The 22,923-nt window shown below is 47.6% G+C and overlaps 9 protein-coding genes across 9 annotated transcripts; 5 read left to right on the top strand and 4 right to left on the bottom strand.

The window, feature by feature from the left end:
* Window positions 1-674: 674 nt before the first annotated feature.
* On the bottom strand, window positions 675-2,740 carry N7533_002816 (MFS general substrate transporter; the record flags this gene model as incomplete). The annotated part of the gene is made up of 10 exons (XM_057099466.1): window positions 675-901; window positions 966-1,061; window positions 1,120-1,187; window positions 1,249-1,455; window positions 1,507-1,584; window positions 1,635-1,810; window positions 1,863-2,057; window positions 2,107-2,270; window positions 2,329-2,371; window positions 2,462-2,740. The coding sequence occupies 10 exons, from the start codon at window positions 2,738-2,740 to the stop codon at window positions 675-677; spliced, it is 1,533 nt and encodes a 510-aa protein (XP_056964602.1).
* A 417-nt stretch (window positions 2,741-3,157) lies between these two features.
* Window positions 3,158-4,194, bottom strand: N7533_002815 (proline racemase family protein; the record flags this gene model as incomplete). The annotated part of the gene is made up of 2 exons (XM_057099465.1): window positions 3,158-3,729; window positions 3,801-4,194. 2 exons carry the CDS (start codon window positions 4,192-4,194, stop codon window positions 3,158-3,160), a joined length of 966 nt encoding a protein of 321 aa, XP_056964601.1.
* A 933-nt stretch (window positions 4,195-5,127) lies between these two features.
* On the top strand, window positions 5,128-6,619 carry N7533_002814 (Zn(II)2Cys6 transcription factor; the record flags this gene model as incomplete). Its single annotated transcript, XM_057099464.1, has 2 exons — window positions 5,128-5,781; window positions 5,831-6,619. 2 exons carry the CDS (start codon window positions 5,128-5,130, stop codon window positions 6,617-6,619), a joined length of 1,443 nt encoding a protein of 480 aa, XP_056964600.1.
* Window positions 6,620-8,370: 1,751 nt separating this feature from the next.
* N7533_002813 (uncharacterized protein) lies at window positions 8,371-10,367 on the top strand (the record flags this gene model as incomplete). The annotated part of the gene is made up of 2 exons (XM_057099463.1): window positions 8,371-8,478; window positions 8,577-10,367. 2 exons carry the CDS (start codon window positions 8,371-8,373, stop codon window positions 10,365-10,367), a joined length of 1,899 nt encoding a protein of 632 aa, XP_056964599.1.
* A 1,700-nt stretch (window positions 10,368-12,067) lies between these two features.
* On the top strand, window positions 12,068-13,847 carry N7533_002812 (uncharacterized protein; the record flags this gene model as incomplete). The annotated part of the gene is made up of 3 exons (XM_057099462.1): window positions 12,068-12,706; window positions 12,754-13,588; window positions 13,645-13,847. The coding sequence occupies 3 exons, from the start codon at window positions 12,068-12,070 to the stop codon at window positions 13,845-13,847; spliced, it is 1,677 nt and encodes a 558-aa protein (XP_056964598.1).
* A 74-nt stretch (window positions 13,848-13,921) lies between these two features.
* Window positions 13,922-15,106, bottom strand: N7533_002811 (fumarylacetoacetate hydrolase family protein; the record flags this gene model as incomplete). The annotated part of the gene is made up of 6 exons (XM_057099461.1): window positions 13,922-14,086; window positions 14,132-14,293; window positions 14,347-14,587; window positions 14,635-14,851; window positions 14,903-14,981; window positions 15,038-15,106. The coding sequence occupies 6 exons, from the start codon at window positions 15,104-15,106 to the stop codon at window positions 13,922-13,924; spliced, it is 933 nt and encodes a 310-aa protein (XP_056964597.1).
* A 662-nt stretch (window positions 15,107-15,768) lies between these two features.
* N7533_002810 (uncharacterized protein) lies at window positions 15,769-17,610 on the top strand (the record flags this gene model as incomplete). Its single annotated transcript, XM_057099460.1, has 8 exons — window positions 15,769-15,950; window positions 16,005-16,029; window positions 16,086-16,119; window positions 16,177-16,381; window positions 16,428-16,532; window positions 16,581-17,147; window positions 17,205-17,322; window positions 17,377-17,610. 8 exons carry the CDS (start codon window positions 15,769-15,771, stop codon window positions 17,608-17,610), a joined length of 1,470 nt encoding a protein of 489 aa, XP_056964596.1.
* A 66-nt stretch (window positions 17,611-17,676) lies between these two features.
* Window positions 17,677-19,649, bottom strand: N7533_002809 (fungal specific transcription factor domain-containing protein; the record flags this gene model as incomplete). The annotated part of the gene is made up of 2 exons (XM_057099459.1): window positions 17,677-19,459; window positions 19,612-19,649. The coding sequence occupies 2 exons, from the start codon at window positions 19,647-19,649 to the stop codon at window positions 17,677-17,679; spliced, it is 1,821 nt and encodes a 606-aa protein (XP_056964595.1).
* Window positions 19,650-20,478: 829 nt separating this feature from the next.
* N7533_002808 (uncharacterized protein) lies at window positions 20,479-22,451 on the top strand (the record flags this gene model as incomplete). Its single annotated transcript, XM_057099458.1, has 2 exons — window positions 20,479-20,523; window positions 20,625-22,451. 2 exons carry the CDS (start codon window positions 20,479-20,481, stop codon window positions 22,449-22,451), a joined length of 1,872 nt encoding a protein of 623 aa, XP_056964594.1.
* Window positions 22,452-22,923: the final 472 nt, after the last annotated feature.

The raw sequence follows: 22,923 nt of genomic DNA, 5'->3' as shown, positions 1-22,923 counted from the left end.
CCACCTAATCATATGAAATCCCGGGACTCAAGCGAGGTTTTACTAGCCTCAGGAAAATTGCCCCGCTAGGAAAGATTGGAGGGTGATAATTGCTTCGACATTCTTGGAGCTTCATTCTATCTGGACCTTTCACCGAAAGTTCGACTTCAGCATAATGATCAATTGCCGTCACACTATGAACGACGAGAGAAACGATCCGATTGCTTTGATGAACATGAATGGGAAGGGCCATTAGTAGCAGTAAACTCTGCGTGTTTCTATTGGCAGCAAAACGCGTCCGAGCGCGAGCTCGGACTTTAAAGCGCACCCGGAAAAGCAACCGGAAAAGGTCCAGTTCAAGACTTGTCCCATTCTTACAGCTATTATGCGGAGAAATTATTGAAGCTTTCCTCGAATGGGATTGCACTATTTTGTTGGCGTCATATCATACCCCATACTGATCTTTGGTGATTGGTTGGTTCTTTTAGCCCGCATATTTGCTCGAGGTCAACGGAATGCCAAACACAATATCTTGACCACTACGTAAATTATGTGGGAGTTCGTAGCCAATTATTTCTAAAAGGGCAATAGCCCATAACGCTTTAATAAAGAATTTGGATTGGCAGTGTCAGTGAAAAGAAAGTACTTTGTTAAATCTATTGGCTGATGGCCTTCTCTATGCAGCTGCTAGAGGATTAAAGCAAGAAACGGAATCCTCGGGTAGTAGCTTGCCCAGGCAGTCCATGTTCTTCGTTCTCGTTCTCTTGTGCTCTGTTTGGATCAATGTTCGTGCCCTCTTCCTCGTCCAGTTGCTTATTCAAACGCCCAAGAACAATTCTAATAATCGTTGCAAAGAAAATGGACATGCCACACAGGGCGAGATTGTGCGAAAAGGCGGCGATGAATCTTGGACTGGCGGAGTCTTTCGGAAGGAAAACGTTAGTTTAGATATTTCGTTATTTTTGAATACACTGTGAATAACTCACCGGGATAGAGGTATGGAGTATAGATCTGGCAAACGTTGCTCAGGCAGTTGATGAGAGCCAGGGCTGCCGCTCTTTTCGTGGCAGGTCGGGGCAGAACTATGGAGGTGGTCAGTACCTTCAAGTTAGCCTATCAAGCTTCACTAGCTCAACATACTATTTGAAACGTGTCCCAGTAACACCACATATCCTGCGTATATACCCCCTATCATGAGGCACATGGCACTATAAAATATGGTTCGATTAGGAATAGTGTATTTCGCGGCTCCATCATCCAACAACTCACACATATTGGCCAGCAAATGAAGTGTTTGATAATGCAATGATAAAGGCAACAATTGCCACGATTGGTGGCAGTGCGATATGTAGATATCGTTCACCCGTCTTATCAGCGTGCCATGCATTGAGCATAACGAAGATTGCGCCGATCAGATACGGAGGTGTAGTCAGAAGAAGAGTCTCGACCGTACTTTTTCCCAGTCCGGCCATTACACTGTGCTTTTAATTAGCTCTGGTAAGATCAACCTTATAAGAACACACTGACATTGGAAAGAATGTCGTGACAGCCCCAGCGGAGGTGAGACCATAAATTGCACCAAGTAGCAACCAGGTCTTGTAATCCCTATTCATCATTAGCCGTCTTTTTGGTTAGATTTGTTCAGACAGGCATACATGAAAGCAAGCTTTGCACCGTGGAACATGCTCTGATGTTGGCTATCAACCCAGTCATCTTCGCCGATATCAGCTTCCAGTCTCCAGGCGGCAAGCTCCTTTTCCTCTTCGGTAAGCCAGGAGGTTGTTCTCGGCAAATCCGGGATTATGAAAATGGATAGCAGGGCCACAAATACCTATATGGGAGTTAGTTTTGGAGGTACTATGAAGATGATCTTTGCGCATTACCGTGAGGGCTCCTTCAATTATGAATAGCCATCTCCAGGCAGCAATACCGCGGGCTCCTGCCAGTCCATCTGTGATTCCTGCGGCAATGAGACCAGAGAAAGCTCCCGAAATCAACGACCCGCAGTACAAGAGAGCAGTTCTCTTTCCAACCTCCTTACGCGTATACCATGCTGTGAGTAAATAGAGACAGCCAGGCTTTTTAAGATTAGTCATGAAATTTCAAGGCATCAAAAGAACAACTCACAAAGTATGCTGCTTCAACAAATCCGAGAATGAATCGACAAGCTAAAAGCCCTCCAAAGTTTCTCGTTGCAGCAGTTGCGGCAGAAATCGTACCCCACGCAAGCATACACCCTGGGAGATAGATCGAGGGCTTTCCGAATTTGTTGAGAATCATGTTTGAAGGTACTATGCTCTCAATTAGGCTCACAAAGCTCATATAATGTCACGAAATGGAGCAGCGAACCTTGCATCAATAGATATCCAACGAATAGGATGCTGACGCAGGTCTAGAACCGTCAGCCAGCACATCTTGGCCTTTTTTTAAAGAGAAAAAGAAGAAGAAAACAGGTACAAAGAATAGAACAAGATCTTCGTACCTGATACTGATTTCCTTTCAGATTAAGGTCTTTATCAAGACCGGCGAGCTTCGCCGATGCAATGTTGTTGCGGTCCAGATAGTTCAAAATGTACATGACAACAAGCATGATCAGTAGTCGTGCATCGATCTTTCGCACCAGCTTCTTCTCCATAAGCTCTCTCTCTTCTTCCGTCATGCCAAGAAGAAATGTCGGCATTCTTCCCACAACCTGGCCTGTTACATCCTTATTGGCAGTGTACTCAACATGGTCGGACCCGGTTCCCTTCTGACCAGCCATTTTGAAATGTGGAGTAAGACGCCTCTAGATCTCTTGTCACTTGGCAACTCGTGTTGACAAACTCAGAATTCTTGGGGTGGCCATTTTAGTCTGGACTAGGCTTGGCTGGCTGGCCTTTGTACTCCAGCTTTTCCAGCCGCGGAAGGCAATTTCCGGGGTGAGGATGCGGGGTTGAGTGACGATCTGCTTAGCTTCGGCTCGGAAAAGTGAGATTATCCCAGTCGGGTAAACTAACCGTGCCATACGCAATTCTGGAGCTAATAGTTCCAGTCAGAAATTCCTTTTGATACATCGGATATTTTTTTCACGAAATAGACTACGATATTAAGCTTCAGATCTTAGTACCAAGCGACCGCCCCACCGGACTGATGTGCTTTTATGATAGTATTTTGACATTTCTGAACAATCTCTAGTTTTCTAGTTTGGCGGAATGTGCCACTGGTCACCTACTCGAAATCCTTGTGGAAAAGGGTCTGTCGAGTCAAGAACGACTTGCTTGAAGCTCGTGATCCAGGCCCGGCCTTTCACGGTAGGCAAAACAGCCGGATATTCTCCGACCTTGGTGGTCCCACGAATGCGGCTAACAAACTCAGTACCAATGATGCTGCGGTGTTTGAATATCTCTCCCTCTTTTATTTCGCCTCTAGCATGCAGCACTGCTAGACGTGCAGATGTCCCTGTGCCACAGGGGCTACGATCAAATCGCCCCGGAGAAACAACAACTGCATTTGATGCTACCTTGAATCCGTCTTCAATTTTCAGAGGCTCGGTGAATTCCAACACGCTGAATCCCTTGATTCCAGAATTCTCAGGATGTATGGGTGTATATGCCGCTTCCACGGCGCGTTTGATACGCTCCCCGATTTCTATTAGCTGGGGAGATTGTTGATTGTCGACCATCAAGCCCAACGAAGCTGCATCGACTAAAACATACATCATGCCACCATATGCGATGTCAACAGATACCTCTCCAATTCCAGGTACCGTGACTTTATAATCGAGCTCAAAAACGAAAGAAGGGACGTTATTGAACTCGACGCTTTTGCATTTCCCCCTTGACACTCGGCAGTGACGGTCACGAGTCCAGCAGCGGTGTCCAAAGTCACTTCAGTGAATGGCTCTTTCATTGAGATCATCCCGGTTTCTAAAAGCACCGTGGTCGTACAAATTGTATTGGACCCAGACATTGGGGCATACTCCTCGCTCTCCATGATCAGGAACCCAGCATCTGCACGAGGATCACAGGCTGGGAGAATAAGATTGGTGTTGATCGAAGATCTGCCTCGGGGCTCGTTCAGAAGGAGCTGTCGAAGGCTGTCCTCTTTGGTCTCAAAATGTACCAATTTGTCGTACATGGTCTTTCCTGGCACATCCAGAACTCCACCGGTGATTACATCCCCAACCTCGCCTTCGGAATGGCACCCGACGATGGTCAACGAGCGTGAGAAGGGCATCGTGCTGTGAAACTGGGGTGTTGGGCGCGAGGAATGAAAGTCGAAGAAAGGGTAGAGCAAACTTCAAGTGAGGCCTCTGTGTTGCCAGTGGAATATTGAGAGTCGTAGGGGGCGTTATTTTTTTTGGATTCTTGACACGAATTTGTGCTGTCACCATCCATGATTTCGAAGATTATATATGGAGGAATTGGCGAAAGCCTTCCCCTCATCAGAGGGTCCATAATAGTATGCCCAGGTGTGCTCGGGATGACCTTCTGTGTTGTTTGCTTTTTTTGACTTCTTCTTTTGTCAAAAGGTATATCTCAAGGACCAATCCTTTCTCGCTGGCGCTGTAAGCGCTCTGAAATGTCGATTTCTCCACTGTCCAGATATGCACGCGGAGGTCCGGGCTCAAGTGATCATCCCCCGCAATTTGCCCACGGTCCTGCATCTCGATCATGAACTGCCCATAAGTACTAAGTTTGCATCTTGCATTTACAAATGGAGACGGTTCTGGTTCAATCGGAAAGGCTTGCCCTGGCTGTTATTGGCCTGACCGGAAGGGGTTCCCAATGGTCGACCCACAGGGGCAGGCGAGACGACAGCCCTGGTCGTCAAGGACTGCCCTGCCTGGCCCTCCATGGGCACGAGACAGGGACTACCATAGTATTTGGTATCATTGTAATTCGATGTAGAATAAAACCTCCGCTGAAGTTCTACACAGTTGTAGAGAAATGTATCTTCACCCTCCAGGCAGTTGCGGAGAACGTATGAGCCGATCACGTGGTCTGCCGCAGGATGAGACGGATTTCCGCCGGATGAACAAAAGGGGATTTCGATTTCAATTTGCCTCACCGTGATTAGTGATATCAACTATCAACTATCAACTGGTGACTCCTGGAGTGCACGTCGCATTTTAAATCCCCGCGATGGACTGAGTGTCGTCCAGCCTCCATGTTACGCACGAACGGGGCTCGATCTCGCCTAGGATGCCTCTCCTGTCGGCGTCGCAAGAAGAAATGTGACGAGGTGAAGCCCACCTGCGCAGCCTGCTTCCGCAATGATCTTCGGTGTGTCTGGCCAGACCCAAGTCCACCAGCCAGGGGATCTGGCGTAGGATCAACCCTGCAGCAGCAAGCAACTTCCAACGCTACTCCCGTACCCGCTTCAAACGCGTGGGCCTTGGCTTCGTCTAGTGCGCATCGCAATTTACCGATTGTCACCATTCCTGCGTCATTGTCTCCATTGGTTGTGCCTGGATCAGTGCTCTCTGGAGCAGAAACTTGGAGACTTCTCGATCATTATTTGAAGGATACCGCGAATCGACTCACGTGTTTACAAGATAGCGCCAACCCATTTCTTAACACGCTACTGCCCGTTGCTCTTGGGGATGAATTGCTAATGAATACAATCCTCGCGCTGTCAGGGGTTCATCTTATGCAACGGCTCCCCGAAATAAACTCAAGTCTGCAATCTTTGACCTGGTCAAGTTACACAAGCGCATTAAAGCAGCTCCGAATTGCCCTGCCAGCGGCTTTCGGCCAGGGCAGTAGCGTAGATGCAGCGTGGCGAGCTTTGCTTGTCGTCCTCATATTTTATCTTTTGGAGGTAGGTATTCCAGTGCCATGGTAAGGATATAGACTAACCGGCATACCAGGCGACAAGGGGAAATGATCCTAAGGCGATGCAGAGTCATCTAGAAGGCGCCCATCATTTGATGGCCTATGTGAAAAATTCAAATATCACTCCTTCCCAACCCAGTATCGTATCTTTCGCCACTGATCTTTACATTTACAACGCTGCCCTCGCATCATTCACGACAAATTGCCCTCCGACGTCCATTATGTTACCAAGCACCTGGGCAATCTCTTCCTCTGCCCCAAGTCCTGAGATTGGAGTCCTTTGCGGCTGTGCCCACGAGCTATTTACTCTAGCACCAGAGGTTTCTGCCTTGCTATGGGAAGAATCATCCCAAGCTTCCTCTCCTACGTCCTCGGAACAAAATCTCACCAACAAATATCACGACTTACGAACCAAAATCGAAGAATGGAAACCTCGCAGCGATCAGCAAGAACTAGTCCTGTGCGCCCAGCTGTATCAGCAAAGCCTTCTTCTCCTTCTAGACTCACGGTTTGCCGGCGAGAATTCCCAAGAATGTATTGATCAAGCATTCCAAGGTCTAGAATCTTTATTATCACAACTACCACCCACCTCCCCTATCGCAACTACAGCCACATGGCCGGTTTTTGTTTTCGGTGTATATGCCCAGAATCCGCATCAGAAAGAGCTTACCCGTACATACCTTCGAGACCTCGTCAGAGTTTTTGGGATGGGGGTAATGGAAGCTGCTCTTAACCAATTGGAGGAGGTATGGGCGGCAGAGCCAGGTCAGATTGTGCCTAGCAGATTTTTTACGAACGAACATGAGCTTCTTATGCTTTGCTGAGCAGATGTATATTACCAACATTACCCATTACATATTCAAATATAGTACCGTGACGATATTCCAACCAATCATATCTACCTAGGAGCTACTAGTACTGGTAGTGAGCGTAGTACACCTGGGCAGGCATATAGATAAATATATCTTGGTACTAACCGTCTAATTTCTTCGATTGGTACGACAATACTCCAAATCAGAGGGCCAATATATTACGCTCCGTGCCTATTGTTGAACCACAACTTGAAAGCCGTGCTGGTTCTCCTGGGCTCTTCAAGTTGGTTCTTCGCAAAAGGAGGAAGCCGTATTCACCCCCAAAGTTTCAGGTCCTCTAGTTTGGCCTGCACCGATAAGCACTCCACGCCCGTTGAATTTCTGTTCGACTAATCTATATTCGAGAACAAAAAGATATTTAAATGTATTGATAAGGGTTGACATCATATCGGGACTTGGAGTGTCAGCCGTATTCAAAATCTGCGGACCTGTCGTCCATTTTGGGCAATGCAACACGCGCTCAGTTAAAAGCATGTGCTCGTGTAGTAGAGTATATTATTCTTCTCATCTCCATTATACCCAGGATTTGAATAATCTTTCCCTCCACCTTTCACAATGATTCATCTTCTGTTTCGAACTCGTCGGTAAATTGTCAACAGCCCCTTTCAAAATCGAAGTGTTCTTGGCTTCGGTATGTTAGTCGACCAGACACTCTCGCCATGTATCGGCTATGGTAGGGCAGCATGACAGCCTGAGACTCTTGAAGGGACCGTGTTTGCAATATGCATATTCCTGTTAATTTCTATTTGTCTGTGTTTGAATTGAGAATGATAACACTGATCCCTGGACTATAGCAGGCAAAGGTCAGACTACATATATGCACGATCGGTGGTTCAATCGTACGCCGCCTGTTCTCCATAGGCGGACCATTGCCCGATGATCTTCATCCTAAAGTCAGTTTGAGTCACATAAAATCAATACTACTGCACTAGTATATCTTCGCGGTGCTTGGCGTCATAGTGGCAAGACGACGATCCGCGTTGCACATTGCGTTGCAGGGTGACACGGATGATGACCTATCCAATCGTTGATAGCGGGAGTGACTCGATTAACCCGACTGGTCTGGATGGAAACTTCTATCTCTATCTTGGGAACTGTCTAGTTGTCATTCTTCTTCACCGCTTGTACAGACAGTGGGTGCTCGGGCGTCAAAATGATGAGCCTGATCGCTTGTCTGGCCATAGAGAAGCATGTCACGAGTCATTTCAGATAAAGATGCAAAACTGGGGCTCTGAGGGAGCTTATTCTGGGGTGAATCTGAGATCGATTACTTCATCTAGAGCTCCAGTGGAATGAAAGTGGCGGACTGCATCGCCCAGAACGGGCATAGAACCCGCCGCAGCCAAAGCGTCGGCTTGTCCCCCGAGACAACACATCAGAGCAGAATAATAAGATGGCAAATTTCAAGCAAGTGGCGTTAATGCGAGGGGAGTACCAAATTTTTGATATTTTGAAGCCTAGTTATCTAGTGTCATAATTTTGTTTTTTTTTTTTGTTCTTGCAAAGGGACCGGGTGACTTTCGCCTCGTGGAAGCCGGAGTTGTGCGGGGTAGACGGCGACGCCTTCGAAGCCGAGCCGATCACCTGAATAGCTCCTAGAACTTAAGTGCTTTCTTCATGACTGTGCGGGTTCCCTAGAACTTCTGGGACAATTTTTATTTCATTTTCCTGTTTGGTTTTCCCCTCCTCCATAGGGACCCAAAATGTACCAAACCGACGGTGTCGCAACTGCACGACAAAAACGGCAGAAGAACCCCAATCGATGTCGACCAAAGTCAAAGGGAGGCTGTCAACGGTGTAAGCAGCGGCGAGTAAGTTAGAGGTGAACCGTGCGCAGCTATTTTTTTTCCTTTCATTCTTTTGAGATAGCTCCATCCTGATGATCAGAAGCTAACTCACAACTCATCAGCGCAGATGTGATGAGACGAAGCCAGGCTGTCAAGAATGCACAAGAAAAGGTCTTGAGTGCCCCGGGTATCAGAAAAAGCCCCTCGAGTGGCGATATGTCTTCAAAGATGAAGACAAGTATGACGATGCGGTCAGCACTCCGCATACGCAACCTTCCGAGCACTTCTTCGGACCAGGCCAGCAGACCCCAGAGAGCCAGGAGGATGAGGTTATTCACAACAAAGATCTCCAAAGCCTCTGGGACGAAGCCAGCCTGACATTGTTTGATGAGCTGCCAGACATCGATCCTTCAATTAGACTCGGGTCCAAGATGGATCCTATATTGAGTGATATGCCCGTCACCAAATCAATGTCTCATACAGATAGTCTGTCAATCTTGCATCGCCGACTGGAAAACTCAGCAATACCGTCCTTTCTTATACACATGCCTGCTATCCTCGTTCAATACTACTTTGACTATGTTTGCAAGTCTTGGTCATCCTTTGATTCGCCTTTGAATCCATTCAGAATCATCGTCAGCCGTCTGTGGAGTCGGAATGCGGCGATATACTATACCATCCAAAGTATGGCAGCGGCATCTCTGGCAAACGATTTTCCTGGAATGAAGGCGATTGGAGTTCAGACACAACAACAAGCAATTGCATGCTTGCGTAACAATCCCCGGGTGGGCGCGTTACATCGAGATAACCAAGATGACGAATACTTCTTGGCTCTACTCATGATCGGAATGACTACTGCTTGGCATGATGCCGCCGACTTGGGGTTAGAATACCTCAAGGAGGCAAAAGATCATCTTACGACACAGCAGCAGCTTTGCCAAGATGCCAACTCAACCTTCGCAAAGCAATACCCGTTGTTCCAGCAATGCCTTTTATACTGGAACATGCTATCTGCCTTTGTGGCGGAAGACTCGTTGCTTTTGACCGAAGAAAGTTTTTTAGAAAGACCCGATTCTGAAAACTCAGTATATTTGGTTGACGGTCAAACTTTGCCTCATCCGTGGACTGGCCCATTTTCCAAGTCATTGAGCCTCCTCTATCAGACTGCCAGAGTGGTTCGCGCTGCTCGCATATTATATCGTACCTGCATCGGAGATCCTGATCCCACCACGTTTGATTTCGCTTTCCTCATGGAGGAAGTTGATCTACGTCAGAAGGCTGAGCGCCTTGAAGAAGATATACTCTTCACGGGATTCTCAACTTACTGCGGGCCTGTCGACATTGGCGATACGGATACCCCTCCCTCTCATTTTATCACGCTAGCGGAAGCATACCGCTGTGCTTCTCTGCTGCAAATCTACCATGTCTTCCCGGAAATTTTGGATGAAAGGCTACGTCTGAATCAAATTCCTGGCCGAGAAATGCCTCCACTGTTTAATGTTCTGTCTTCATCTACCTCGCATATGTCATCTTCCTCTGGGGACGTCACTCGTCGCATTCTAGCATTGCATATTGTTTCTCTTCTTAGTCAAATTCCTACGACGTCGGGAACCCGATGTATGCATCCCGTTGTTCTGTGTTGCATTTCTAGCGATCTTGTTTTTTCAAATGATTCTGTCTTTGGCCCTACAGCGAATGCGATTGCTAGTCTCAATACCCTGGATGTAGAAATTGCTCAGGCACGGCGCAGGGTGAGCTTATGGTTATCGGAGCTCGGTTTAATTCTTCCAAAGCTGCGAATGCAACGAATCTCAGATGTTGTGCGGGAAACTTGGGATCGGGCGGATTCTGGAGTGCAAGATTACTGGTTGGATATAATGATTGAAAGAAACCTTGAAACCATGATGGGGTAGCAATACCCCAAATCCATGAACCAACGATCTTAATTAGAATTGGAGAGCAAAAATTGGAAATATTTATAGCGATTTTTGAAGCAAAGCCTGACTTTACCATCGAAGCCATGAGAATGACATCATGCGTATTAATGACAAGCGATATGCGGGTGGGGGTAAGATGCGAATCAACAGATCCACTATCACCGGCTCGTTCCATAGTGTCCCTTATAGATATGCCCCAGGTTATCACGTTTACGGACTTGCCTGGCTCAGAACACCCTCTGTGGCCCACAATTCGGGCAATTCCCGAGTCCTTCTCCAATTAAGCAATGCCTTTCCCCTATCTAATCGGGGAGGATGTATGTAAAGAACCATACAAACTTTTGACAAAACACTAGCGTGAAGCTGCGCTCCCATGACAAAGTTGATTGCCTCGACCACCCCTGAAACCATCTGGGGATCTCTTATTATAGATTAGCGTAGCCGCCTTGCATTAGTGTAGCCGCGCTACATTCTGACAGTGCTTCTTATGATAGTTAGCACGTCAGAGTTTGAAACAGGAATGAAGATAGGTGATTCCCTAGCCTATTATTCCAGCGATTGGAGGGAAACTGGTTTACTCTGGGAAAGGTAAACCGCTTTCAGCCTACTATTCCACTCCAGGTGTACATCATTTTAATGCAAGACACAATTCTGTCGTTTGCATATCATCATTTATTCTGCTTTCTATCATAAAAGTCTTATCTAGTTGTCCTCTCACTGGCCGAATACCCTGCAGTACCCACAGTCGATAAATTTCAGAGTAGAACAAGCATAAATGCGTATTGTTCATCATCTGCACTATTAAATTCACTCTAAATTAGTATACGATGAGGCTGTCGATTAGTACGGAGTAACTAGTACAGTAGATAATCTTCTGTATCATGATTGCGACGCCTCCGTGGACTCGCGAACTCCAGGGCTCCATAGCGATGTTAAATGAAAAGCAATTGAAACATGTGTACATAGGTACTCGATACATTTGTTGTTTTTATTCACCTTGGGAATTGCCGATAATTCTATTCGGGATTGGCAATTCCAGTCGGTAAACGTGGAGACAGAGTACTTTCAGTGTTTCAAGTTGACCTAGTACGTGAGTTAGTCAATATGACTGTGTTTAAGTGATTTCTATATAGCGATAGCCACAAAATCCCGCTCGGCAGCCATGTCAAACCCGTCCACTCTAGGGAAAAGACTCCCGAATACAGAGCATCTTCCAAGGTTGGACTGTGAGTCGTTTCGTAATTAATTTCCAGAAAACCGCGGTACGAAAAGACCACCTCCGGAGGCTGCAGGCCAGGAACCAATCATAGTAAGCGGATAGGCAGCCTCGCCCCCTATTCCATGATTTTCCTGCCGAGAGAGGACTGCGCCCCGTCAGCGCCACTGACCCGTCTCCGAGAGACAGTCCCCACCCGTATCAACACTACAAGATAATGCGGGGTAAAGACACGCGATATTCTGATTTGCTTATCTCTAATCTCTTGACGTTTAGAGTTCCCAGTCGTTCCCGTTCCTCGTTATTTCGCGCGCCCAGTTGAGGTGACATTGCTAGTACATAAGCCAGTCATGTGCAAAGGGGTCCGGGTCAGATCCAACCCCTTCGATATTCTCCGTCGCGAACATCCAATACGACCTTCATCATTAATCTCTATCGACCAGGGGGGACTTGCCTACCCATGGAGAGCAAGATGGATGCAGTTCAGCCTCATTCTTCGGGGTCCAAGCCCCCTTTTGAGAGCGAGCGCTTCAAATTTGACGATCGCATTAGTGATTCAGATCCATCTGCGGCAAATGGTCTCCTCGAGTCGCTCGGTTATGAGCCTGAGCTTACAAGAAACCGCTCAACCCTCCAGGTTGCGTTTATGTCGTTTGTTCTAGCATCGATTCCATACGGTCTTGCGACTACATTCTTCTATCCTCTGGTTGGCGGTGGGCCAGTGAATATCATCTGGGGATGGTTGATCGTGTCTCTCATCATTCTTTGCGTCGCCGCATCTCTAGGTGAAATCACATCGGTGTATCCGACCGCCGGCGGTGTCTATTACCAATCATTTATGCTGTCGCCCCCAAAGTACCAGAGAATTATCGCCTGGATTTGCGGGTGGTCTTATGTGGTCGGTAATGTTATGATCACCCTTGCAGTAAACTTCGGATCCGCGCAATTTATCATCGCCTGCGTTAATGTTTTCGAAGTTTCCCCGGGGGTGGGCATCTTCGAAGCGACAACCTATCAGACCTTTCTCATTTTCCTAGGGATCACCCTTCTGTGTAACGCAGTATCGTCTCTAGGGAATAAATGGTTGCCCCTTCTGGATGTGAGTCTTTGTTTACCAAGTCTAATTCTTTATTACTGACTACTCAGACCTTCGCGATCTTCTGGACACTTGTGGGTCTTTTAGCTATTGTTATCTGTATTTTGGTCATTGCAAAGGATGGCAGGAACAGCGGCGCATATGTCTTCGGACACTTCGAGCCACAATCAGGCTGGCCTGATGGCTGGGCTTTCTGTGTTGGCTTGCTCCAAGCCGCATATGCCACCTCTTCAACTGGAATGGTGATTTCGTGGGTCTCCCTTTTCAAAATCATTCCCATGCAAACACCAAGCTTACTAGAATCCAGTATGTGTGAAGAGGTCCAGGATCCATCTCGGCAGGTACCCAGGGCAATTGTCGGCACCATCATCTTGAACACAATAGCTGGGCTCCTTTTCCTCATCCCTCTCGTCTTTGTGCTTCACGACTCGGCAGCTCTCATCGCTTTGGTGTCTGGTCAACCAGTTCCGACCATCATCAAATCGGCAATTGGCAACTCGACTGGGGCATTCCTCCTGTTACTTCCGTTGGCTGTGCTTGCTCTTTTATGTGGTATAGGATGTACAACCGCTGTATCGCGCTCAGTTTGGGCTTTCGCGCGAGATGGAGGTATTCCATTCTCCAAACACTGGAAAGTGGTCAATCAGTCGTTGGGTCTGCCTTTCAATGCGATGATGCTTGGAATGGTCATTGAGATTGCCCTTGGCCTCATCTACTTCGGCTCCACTGCTGCTTTCAACGCTTTCTCCGGCGTTGGCGTCATTACCCTAACAGTGAGCTACGCATGCCCGATTGCTGTCTCATTCATGGGTGGTCGTAGTCACATCAAAAATGGAAAGTTTGATCTCGGTAAACTTGGAGTATTCTGCAATATCATTGCATTGGGTTAGTACTTTGTTCTGCTGCTTTCCTAAATTTTACTGACCAGGTTTTCATTATAGCGTGGAGTCTACTTGCCGTTCCTCTATTTTGCATGCCGTCCTATCTTCCTGTCACGGCGGAGTCCGTCAATTATGCGCCAGTTGTATTCGTCGCATTCATCATCATTGCTACATTCTGGTACTGGGTCTGGGGCAGAGAGAAATACGTTGGCCCTCCTACCGCCGATGAGGCTGTCATTGACCTTCGCCTATCCGGCGCATAGTTATGTATATAGCATTTTACAAAGCATCTGGCTTGCATGAAATGATACTACCGTACAAGTTTGATTATCTCTTTTCAACCCCTTGTAATCTCACAGATCTGAGTGCCCAGTCCATGGCTGATGCTAATTCGTAGCTTGTCGCCTGGCTGGAGAAACCGTGGTGGGCTCTGCGAGATACCAATTCCACATGGTGTTCCAGTGATTATCACAGTTCCAGGTCGAAGTGTATGTCCCTTTGGCTACGTGAGTAAAATGAACTGGTAACTTAATTCTATGATACATACCTTTGATAAGTGAGACACAATCTCAGGTACGCTGAAAATCATATCATCTGCATATCCATTTTGCATTGTCTTCCCGTTCAAAAACGTGCGAAGGTTGAGATTTGCAGGATTTGGAATCAATTCTGTTGACCCAATACAGGGTCCAAGTGGGCAAAATCCATCCTAGAACAGTCAGCTTGTTACATCATCATTTTCTCAAATCTTGGGTACTGTACCATTCCCTTCGCGTAAGACCATTGGGAGGTCCTCTCTTGATGCTGTCGAGCAGTCACATCATTTGCTGTAGCATACCCAAGAATGTAACCCTCTGCATCAGCAACGGAGACATCCTTGCACAGTTTACCGATGATGATAGCGAGCTCGACTTCGTAGTCGGCTTCATCAAATTCCACGTTCGAGGGCAATAAGATAGGATCCGAAGCCGACGCGATGCAGGTATCGGCCTTCAGGAAAACGCTATATCAAATTAGCGCCAAGTCGAATCTTATCAACTTACTACTCACGTAGGGGTGCTTGGAAGAGCTAGCTTCATCTCCGCTGCGTGCTCTTTGTAATTGAGACCGATGCATCGAACAGTTCCTGCCTCTTTCTGTGAAACTGGGGGCAACAGTTTCTGGATGACTCTAGTCTCCCCGGTAAATTGAGCTTCATAATCTAGCGCGCAGCCTCCTTCAATCACTCGGACAGCCACTTCTTCTTTGTTCGCGATTGCGAGACCCACTGGAAATAACCGGTCAGATCACGATGCTCGCTTCGGATTACTATCCTTACCATCAATCTCAAAATCGACAGGCTCGCCTCCATAAATCTTTCCATCATGACTTTCAAAACGAACCCATCTTTTCCAAACCTAGAGATTGTAAGTTAAAACACAAGTGGTTGGGCTTTAAAGAAAAAAATGCTCACTGGGTGTTGGGCTCCTGTAGCAGTCACCGAAGCAGTCACATTTTCTTTTGGTCCGTTGGAGATACCCATGATGTACTTTGGTCAAGGAATTTTTTAATTCGCATCATTGACTACTACCATCAAGGCTCTCTTAACATGGCTATCAGCTACCCCAACGCACACAATGGGTATCGGGGAATTCGTCGGGAAATAGATAGCTGATAAGGGGTTGAAAGGAGTAATTTACCGATGCCAAGATGATAAACGCGGGGAAAGAGAGTTCATAGACCATCGGAAGTAGGCCGAGCATCCCACAAACATGGGGAAAGACTGAAGGGAAATTGTGAAAACTTCGTGGTGAAGCCAAATGTATTGCCTGTGGCTTGAAGATTTTCAGGTCGTCAAGATGCGCTGCCGCTACCAAAGACCTTGCTAGATAGAAAGCAATGCCAAGACGATGATAATGGCATGTCCCAATAGGATAAGAGGCTTTCCAATGGTTCTTATCGCGTCTCCACGCCTTCGGGGGGGCAACTCTGACCCGAAGAGCCACTCGAATCTTGACTCACCCCAGATAATAACGCCAATGTGGATCGGGAAATCATCTCGTCCTTCTCCAATCCCCAGAATAACCCGATTCTTTTCCCGACAAATAATGTTATCTTCACCAAGGGTGGCATTTATAGCTCCGAGCGGGTCAATGATCCAAAATCATTTCATGGTCGCATTTGATTTTCTTACGCGTCTTCAAAATGAACAAGGAAACGGATATCACATTCAAAATGGAGGGCGCATCGGAGCATGATGTGCAATTGGGAAATCTCTCAATTGACCCGGCCAGAGAACGAGAGCTCGTCTTAAAGCTGGATCTCTTTATTTGCCCCTTGGTTATGCTCATCTTCCTCGTTGCGTATCTCGATCGTAGCAACTTAGGGTGAGTTCGGTCTGGCCTGCGTTCAATCGTTCAATCATTAACTTGTTGTATCAGAAATGCGGCTGTTGCCGGGATGCCTGTGAGCTTTCAACATTGTGGCAATTCTTACAGTCTACTAATACGAGTTTTTCAAAGGAGGATATTGGCTTGGTTGGAAACCAACTTGGAAGTAAGTCATGGTTCTTTATGAAATCATTTTCGTTGCTAATAACTTTGTTCTCTCAAGATGCCGTTTCCCTATTCTATGCAACATACGTCTTTTTCGAAATTCCATTTTCAATGCTGCTCAAGAAATTGCGTCCGAATCGTTTAATTGCAGCTCTCATCATTGGCTTTAGTGCCTCTATTCTATCGGCAGGTTTCATAAAGAACGTTGCTGGTCTTTACATCACCCGCTTGCTTCTGGGTGTTTTCGAAAGTGGACTATTTCCGTACGATATCCCCCGCCCATTCTAGGTCATCATTAACATTTTACAGTTGCCTCACTGTGCTTTTGACAACTTTTTATAAGCGCGAAGAGCAGGCACAAAGAATATCGTATTTATTCGTATCTGCTGCGCTCAGTGGTGGATTCGGTGGCTTGTATGTGACACATCATCCCCGGAACCTATCTATACTGACATTCACCAGGCTGGCCTTTGGTCTCCTCCGTCTTGATGGGGCCGCTGGACTCGAGGGTTGGCGCTGGCTCTTTATTGTTGAGGGTCTTATGAGCGCAGTCATTGGCATCGCCACATTCTTCTTCCTTCCAAACGATTTTGAGACGGCTTACTTCCTTAATGAAGAAGATAAAGCCCTCATGCGAATCCGCATGCAATCTTCTGGGCAGTATGCTGCAGAAGAATCGTTTCATATTCAGGAAGTTTGGAAGACACTAAAGGACCCTAAAAGCTGGTTGACTTCGCTCAACCAAATTAGCGTCAATGTCTGCTCCTTCGGATTCAGCACCTTTCTACCAACTATCATCAAAGGTTTTGGGTACAGTTCAGTTCTCACGCAGCTACTCACGGTCCCTGTTTATATCTGGGCTTCCGTTTTCTACCTTGTCATTGCTCATTTCTCCGACATGATACGTATGCGTGCAGTATTCATGGTACCTCTGTGTCTGGTAACGGCTGTGGGGTATGCAATGATGTTGGGTATAGATGTCCATGCCAGAGGTCCCCTCTATTTTGCCACATTTGTTTGTGTCACTGGGTACGTTCATTGTATACCCATGTTTGACTTTTGCATGATCTCTAACTTGGATGATAGGATCTACTGTGTTGTCGGCCTCGGTGTCTCCTGGAATGCCAACAGTCATGCCGGATATTACAAAAGATCCATGGCCGTTGGTTTACAACAGTCCATTGGCAATTGTGCCGGATTGATAGTAAGTATCTCTGAGTATCTCCCCCTCTTAATTCACATCTAATATCCTTTTAAGGCTGGCCAAATCTACAAGTCGACAACCAATGGTCGTTATCTCATTGGTCATTCAGTCTCTCTTGCAGCCATCTGTGTTGCATTCTGTGGCAATATCAGCATGTATTTGCTCTTGAAGTATCACAATAACAAGCGCGCAAGGATGAATCTGGAGGAACGGCAGGAAGCCATTCAATCTGGGTCGTATGAAAAGAAAGGAGGCGACTACCACCCAGATTTCAAGTATATCCTGTAATTTACCACTTATATGAGAAGTATCAATGACTCGGAGAATATTAATTAAGATAAATCAGCTGCTCTACTAGTCATGGTATGCAATCTCCGAAATCATTTGTTCCCATGTTTCCAGGTCTGTAGCCTGAGGGAAAGCAAAGTTTTGATCCTCCCATATTGCTGGCCACATCATGTCCGGGGAATACTCGGGCACATTGGTTGAAGAGGGACCTAAAGCATGTGGGTCCGAGGTTAATTCGGTTTCCGAGTTGAGCTTTTGACTATCTTCTTCCCGGAAATTGGCACGATCCATAATGCCTGACATTATATCCACTGGCAGGGCGTGTTCATTGTCACCAGAGAGGTCGCTCCCTTTGGCAAACTCTTTTGTGCGGACAATGCAAAGCTCAACGACTTTGACTTCCGCAAGACCAAATTCATTCAGCCATGCATCTTCTCTCAGCCTCTCGCAATATTCTTGCAGGTCGTCCAGGATTGCCGCTGTTTGGGGGGGGTTCGGGCGGCGAACAGCAATAATACCTAAAATCAAGGCACTGTTAAACATATTGTGGGTTCCCAATGTCCATCTCATGTTTTCTGCGATTCCATATTTGACAGAGTGCAGCCGAATTTTGAGGTCAGATGACGCCGACGCAATGCAGGCCTCGTGACTGAGACGAAAGCGATTTGTAATAGACTCACGTAGAAGATAAGGCCTATGGAGAGTGATTCGAGCAAAGTGGAAAGCCGAATGCAAGTAGAGGCGATGCCATGGTAGAAAGGAGTGTGTTTCATCTTTCGCAAAGTCCGGATCCTCCAGGGCAAAATAAGCCGGCAGTTGCCTTTGCCAAGCCAGCAGCTTCTCATCCATCTCAGTCACGACATCATAAGAAGCTGGGTATAACCCAAAACACCTGTCTTGAATTTCCCCCGCGATCTTGGCCAGTCCATTGCACAATAGGATGACTGTACTCCGGGTTGGGTTTCTCAGTGTGGATACCGGGGTCACTGATGACTGCTCGTCTGTCAAGTCGTCGAGCCAGATATTCTCAGGCGGATTGATGAGACACATGTGGTCCGATATCGCATATGGCCTGCCAAGGGCGAGAGCAATTGTCTTGTCCAACATGTATAGGTTTCCCCAGAGTCTTCGTCGAACCTCGGTGGCTTTCCGTGACAGCCCCCACTTCTCCCCATCGATATGCATGCCTTGTGCTTGCGCCATTCGCATAGCAAAGCTTATAGTCAACCAACTTTCCGCTATTTGGCGAGTGTAAAGCAAATAACGAGTGACCATCAGACCAGCCCGAACAAGGTCCAAACTCTCCCCGTGGAACGAAGGTGAAATGACAATGGCCCTTCTAGAAGCCCAGTAAAATCTGAGAGAAGCCTCCTCGCTCTCTTTCCGCTTTTCCGGTGAGTAAATTTTTGGGTCCTCCAAAAGCACGCCGAAAGCAAGAATAATGAAAAGTAGTGCCAGCCAACGAAGATCAACGCCGGCAATTTCATCAAACCCAAATTTCCTGCCCCAGAACTCAGCAAATTGGTGCCTAAACGTATCTGGATGGACCGTATCGATAGCCCAGTTGATTTCAGTTAGGAATCTTTCAATCAGTCTATCGACTGTTACTTTATTGCGTGGCAGAAGACCAAGCAGATCCCACACTTGCGAAAAAGGGCCAGAATCGTTTCTGAAAGACTGCAGAGAATCCTTTGTGGATAAGAGACTCATTGGAGGCAGGTCCGGGGCTGACTCATGAATCATACTTGCGGCCACTTGGTGTCCAAAATACGAGTTGCCAAAGAAGGACGGAGCACCGCGAGCGATGTAAAGCTGGCCCAGCTCTGTTCCTTGGGAGTCCACTAAGAATCTCGATTAGACGAGTGGTCTTGATTCTGCTGTATGCTCACATCTCAAAAATTGCTGAGGGGCGAGGATCATTCCTACCTGTTGCCGGTACGGCATCCCGAGACCTGATACCTCGTTCTCTTCCAGTATCTAAGTCATTTTCTGGCCATTGACATAGCCGCGGCACTCCGCGTTGTATACAGCGCAGACATGGTTGTTCTTGATTGCATTTCTGTTTGCGAGAGTGACATTGGGTGCAAGATGTCGTTTTTCGTCCACGCTTTCGCCCTCGTGGGCGAGATTCCGGTCCCCCCTGCGGTTATGCTGCCGACATTCATCCTTGAATGCCCCCCCTGGACAAGGGATTTTTTTTTTGGCAATGAGGCAATATATACAATTTCGCGTTGATTAGGTGGAAAAGTAAGAAGAGGCAAAGGTAAGACAAATGGAATATACCGAGCCACGGGTGGTTATCTTGTTAGCCTTACAAATCAGGCTTGAAATCCCCACGCACCAATTAAACTTTTGGAGACATTTGGAGACGCAGTCGCTCATATTCTCGGTGATCACAAGAGTTGATGATCTTTGGAGAACATGCGATTTCGAGTGAAGATGACTGAAAATCATATGATATGTAGGGCAATATCCAACATGCCCGGAGTCCTCAAATTTCCGCTGCTCAAGACAACTTGAACCGACGTCTCGAAGAGCTTGATTTTTTTTTGATTGCTTCACATTCTAGAACCTATTCTAAAACGTGAGACTCCCCTTCTTAAGAATAAGAAGGAGTTAATAGGATACAAGAGACTTATGAAGGAGGTTGACAATCGAAGAGCTGCAAAATACGATCTGATAGTTCCGATTAGTCATCTGACGTCAAACGCGTTTGTTTACTTTTCAGCGGCTGCTTGCCTCACCTGACAACCATCGACTCCGACACACATCGACACCCACAACAACCCTCTACAGTTTGGGCGCCGACGTCTCGACCGATCCCGAACTTGTGAATCTCTTATCTTCCAAAAAAAATCAGTTCTCAAGATGCCTCGGCGCTCCGCCCGCCTGCGCAGCAGTCAGACTCCAGAGGTGAGTTACCTCGTAACACCCACTATTGGAACCCCTACAGGGACTCAAGGGGGTCACCACGGCTGGTTTTATTGACTCTCAAGACTAATCACCTATACTAGGCTCAAGAGTCCACACCCCAGATAATTAGCGCCGTCCCACTTGAATCCGTCCAGGAACGCGACGAAACACCCGCCGATGAATATGGCGTTCGCACACCTGTGACGAAGAAGCAAGGCTCTCAGAAAACCCCCATCTTTTCCATGCGCCGAACCGAAGCGATAACACCAACTACTGGCTCCGCAGCCCGCCCGCCCCGAGAGGAAATGCATCCCAGCAAGGCTCACCAAAGTACCACGAAACAGGTTGACTCCGGCCTGGTTTTGGGCTTCAACCCCATCAAGAAAGATGCCAATGGTAATTTGGTGAAGGAAAGCATGGCCGACTATACTCCTACCAAATCGAAAGCATCTCCGGCTCCAAGTCACTTCGGCACCCCCGGCTACGAGTTCAAGTTCGGCCAGGACGCTCAGCTCAGCGATGAGGCGAAACAGCTGATGGAACGTGTCCGAGGCGAAGCTGCGCACATTAGGGCACAGATGATAATGGATAAATCGAATCACGCAGAACAGGAAGATACGGAAGCTGAGCACAAGCAGGGAGACCGGAAAATTGCGATGCCCAAGGGAAGGGCCAGTCGGTTCAGTGACGTGCACATGGCAGAGTTCAAGAAGATGGATTCGATTGCCAATCATGCATCATCCTTCCGAGCAGCTCCTGGTCGCTTCCAGCCCGTCACTAAGTCTCTGAAGCGAACCAAGTCCAAGGCACAACTGGATGAGACCGAGTCCAACCCGCCTCCCTCACGATCCCCGGCAAAGCAACCGACTGCCGCTTCGCCTGCTGCTGTCAACAACAAGCGTGTAAAGCATAACCCTGCAAATGATGCATCTTCCAATCTCTCTCAGGCCAATACTACTCAAACTGAGCAAGATAAGACTGCTCGCAAGCCTGTTGGCCCGCGCCCCCGATCGATGATTCGCAGCTCCCTCATGACCCCAACTCGAGCCTCCATGGCACGCACCACGTCTGCCAGTCTCAAGGCGCCCAAGACTACACTCATCCCCTCTCTGGCACGCTCGCCTGATACCAGAGCGCTGGCATCCCCGCGGACACCGCGCACTGATTTCAACCCACGGTTCAAGAGCAGCTTGCCGACTTTGGGAAATCTCAAGTCTATTCTCCGTCGACGCCAGCCATTGTTCTCTCGTGATCCATCCAAGATCGCTGCTGGTACTCATGTTGCTGCTCCTGACTTCAACCCCGACTCACTCTTTGCCAGCAAGAGTGGCGATATGACAGACTCTGCCCCAACCCCGTCGCCAAAAAAGCACGTGGAGTTTACTCCGAGTGTCAAGTCTCGCCATCAGCTCGCTGAAGCGTCGCCATCTCGATCTAAGATTCCTACCACGCCCTCACGTTCCAACCTATCTGATATTGTCTACCCAACTCTGCCCACTCTTACCCCGGAGGCGAAAGCGGCCGCCGAACCCTCCGATGACAAGTCTGCTTTGTCGCCAAGCATCCGACATGTCCGCAAGTCGAACGCAAACGAAAATGACAACGCCTATCCAGAACTTCCAGTTGTCACCCATGGAATTGCGCACGGAATTGGTAACAAAAAGCGACATCGCGAGGAGGTCGATGACGACAACTCAAACGGTGCTGATAATGCCGAGAATGTGCCCCCTACCGATGCTCCAGTCGAAGAGCGCAGCGCCAAGCGAATCAAGGCCACACCCAGTCCAGTTAAATTCCAGCCCGCTAAGACCCCTGTCCGAACTCCTTCCGGCCGCATGGGTACTCCTGCTAGTGCCAAGCAGAAGTCTCGCAACGTTCTTAGTCTGAGTCGTCTCAACATGCTCGCCAAGCCAAAGGGACGGGCTTAGTGGAGTCAGTTCAGTTAGGCGCTCGCCTGGTGCGTTGCGCCTTGGTCGAGTTTCGGCGCAGTGTTGATTTGCGACGAGTCACCACGCTAGCCCTTGGTTTCACTGTGGGCGAACTGCGTTTTAATATTCCGGTGGCATCCTTCTAGTCCTGCTATATCTTTGACAAGAAGACTACGCTGCGACATTTCTGTATCTACACTTCCTTTCTTAGGGTACGATACCCTCCGTTTTTTTCAACTTCTTGCACTGTCTGATCTTCTTACTTTCACCTTTCGGTTTCAGTTCCTCATCCTGGAGTCTCTTTTCGAAGTCTTGTTTGTTTCGGAGCATGGTTGCTACATTTTTGCTTTGTTTCTTTTTCTCCGGGCATGGGGCGCAATCATGGCGTCTGGAATATGTTTATTTTTAATGGTCGTCTTTCTACTGCTTCGAGAACTGTCCCCTTACCTCTGTCAGGACTCGTTGTATTGGA

The sequence above is a fragment of the Penicillium manginii genome (assembly GCF_028828005.1).
Source record: "Penicillium manginii strain IBT 31320 chromosome Unknown utg000002l:1.0-5564898.0:1.0-5567710.0, whole genome shotgun sequence".
NCBI lineage: Eukaryota > Fungi > Ascomycota > Eurotiomycetes > Eurotiales > Aspergillaceae > Penicillium > Penicillium manginii.
This window is presented reverse-complemented; position numbering and strand designations above follow the sequence as displayed.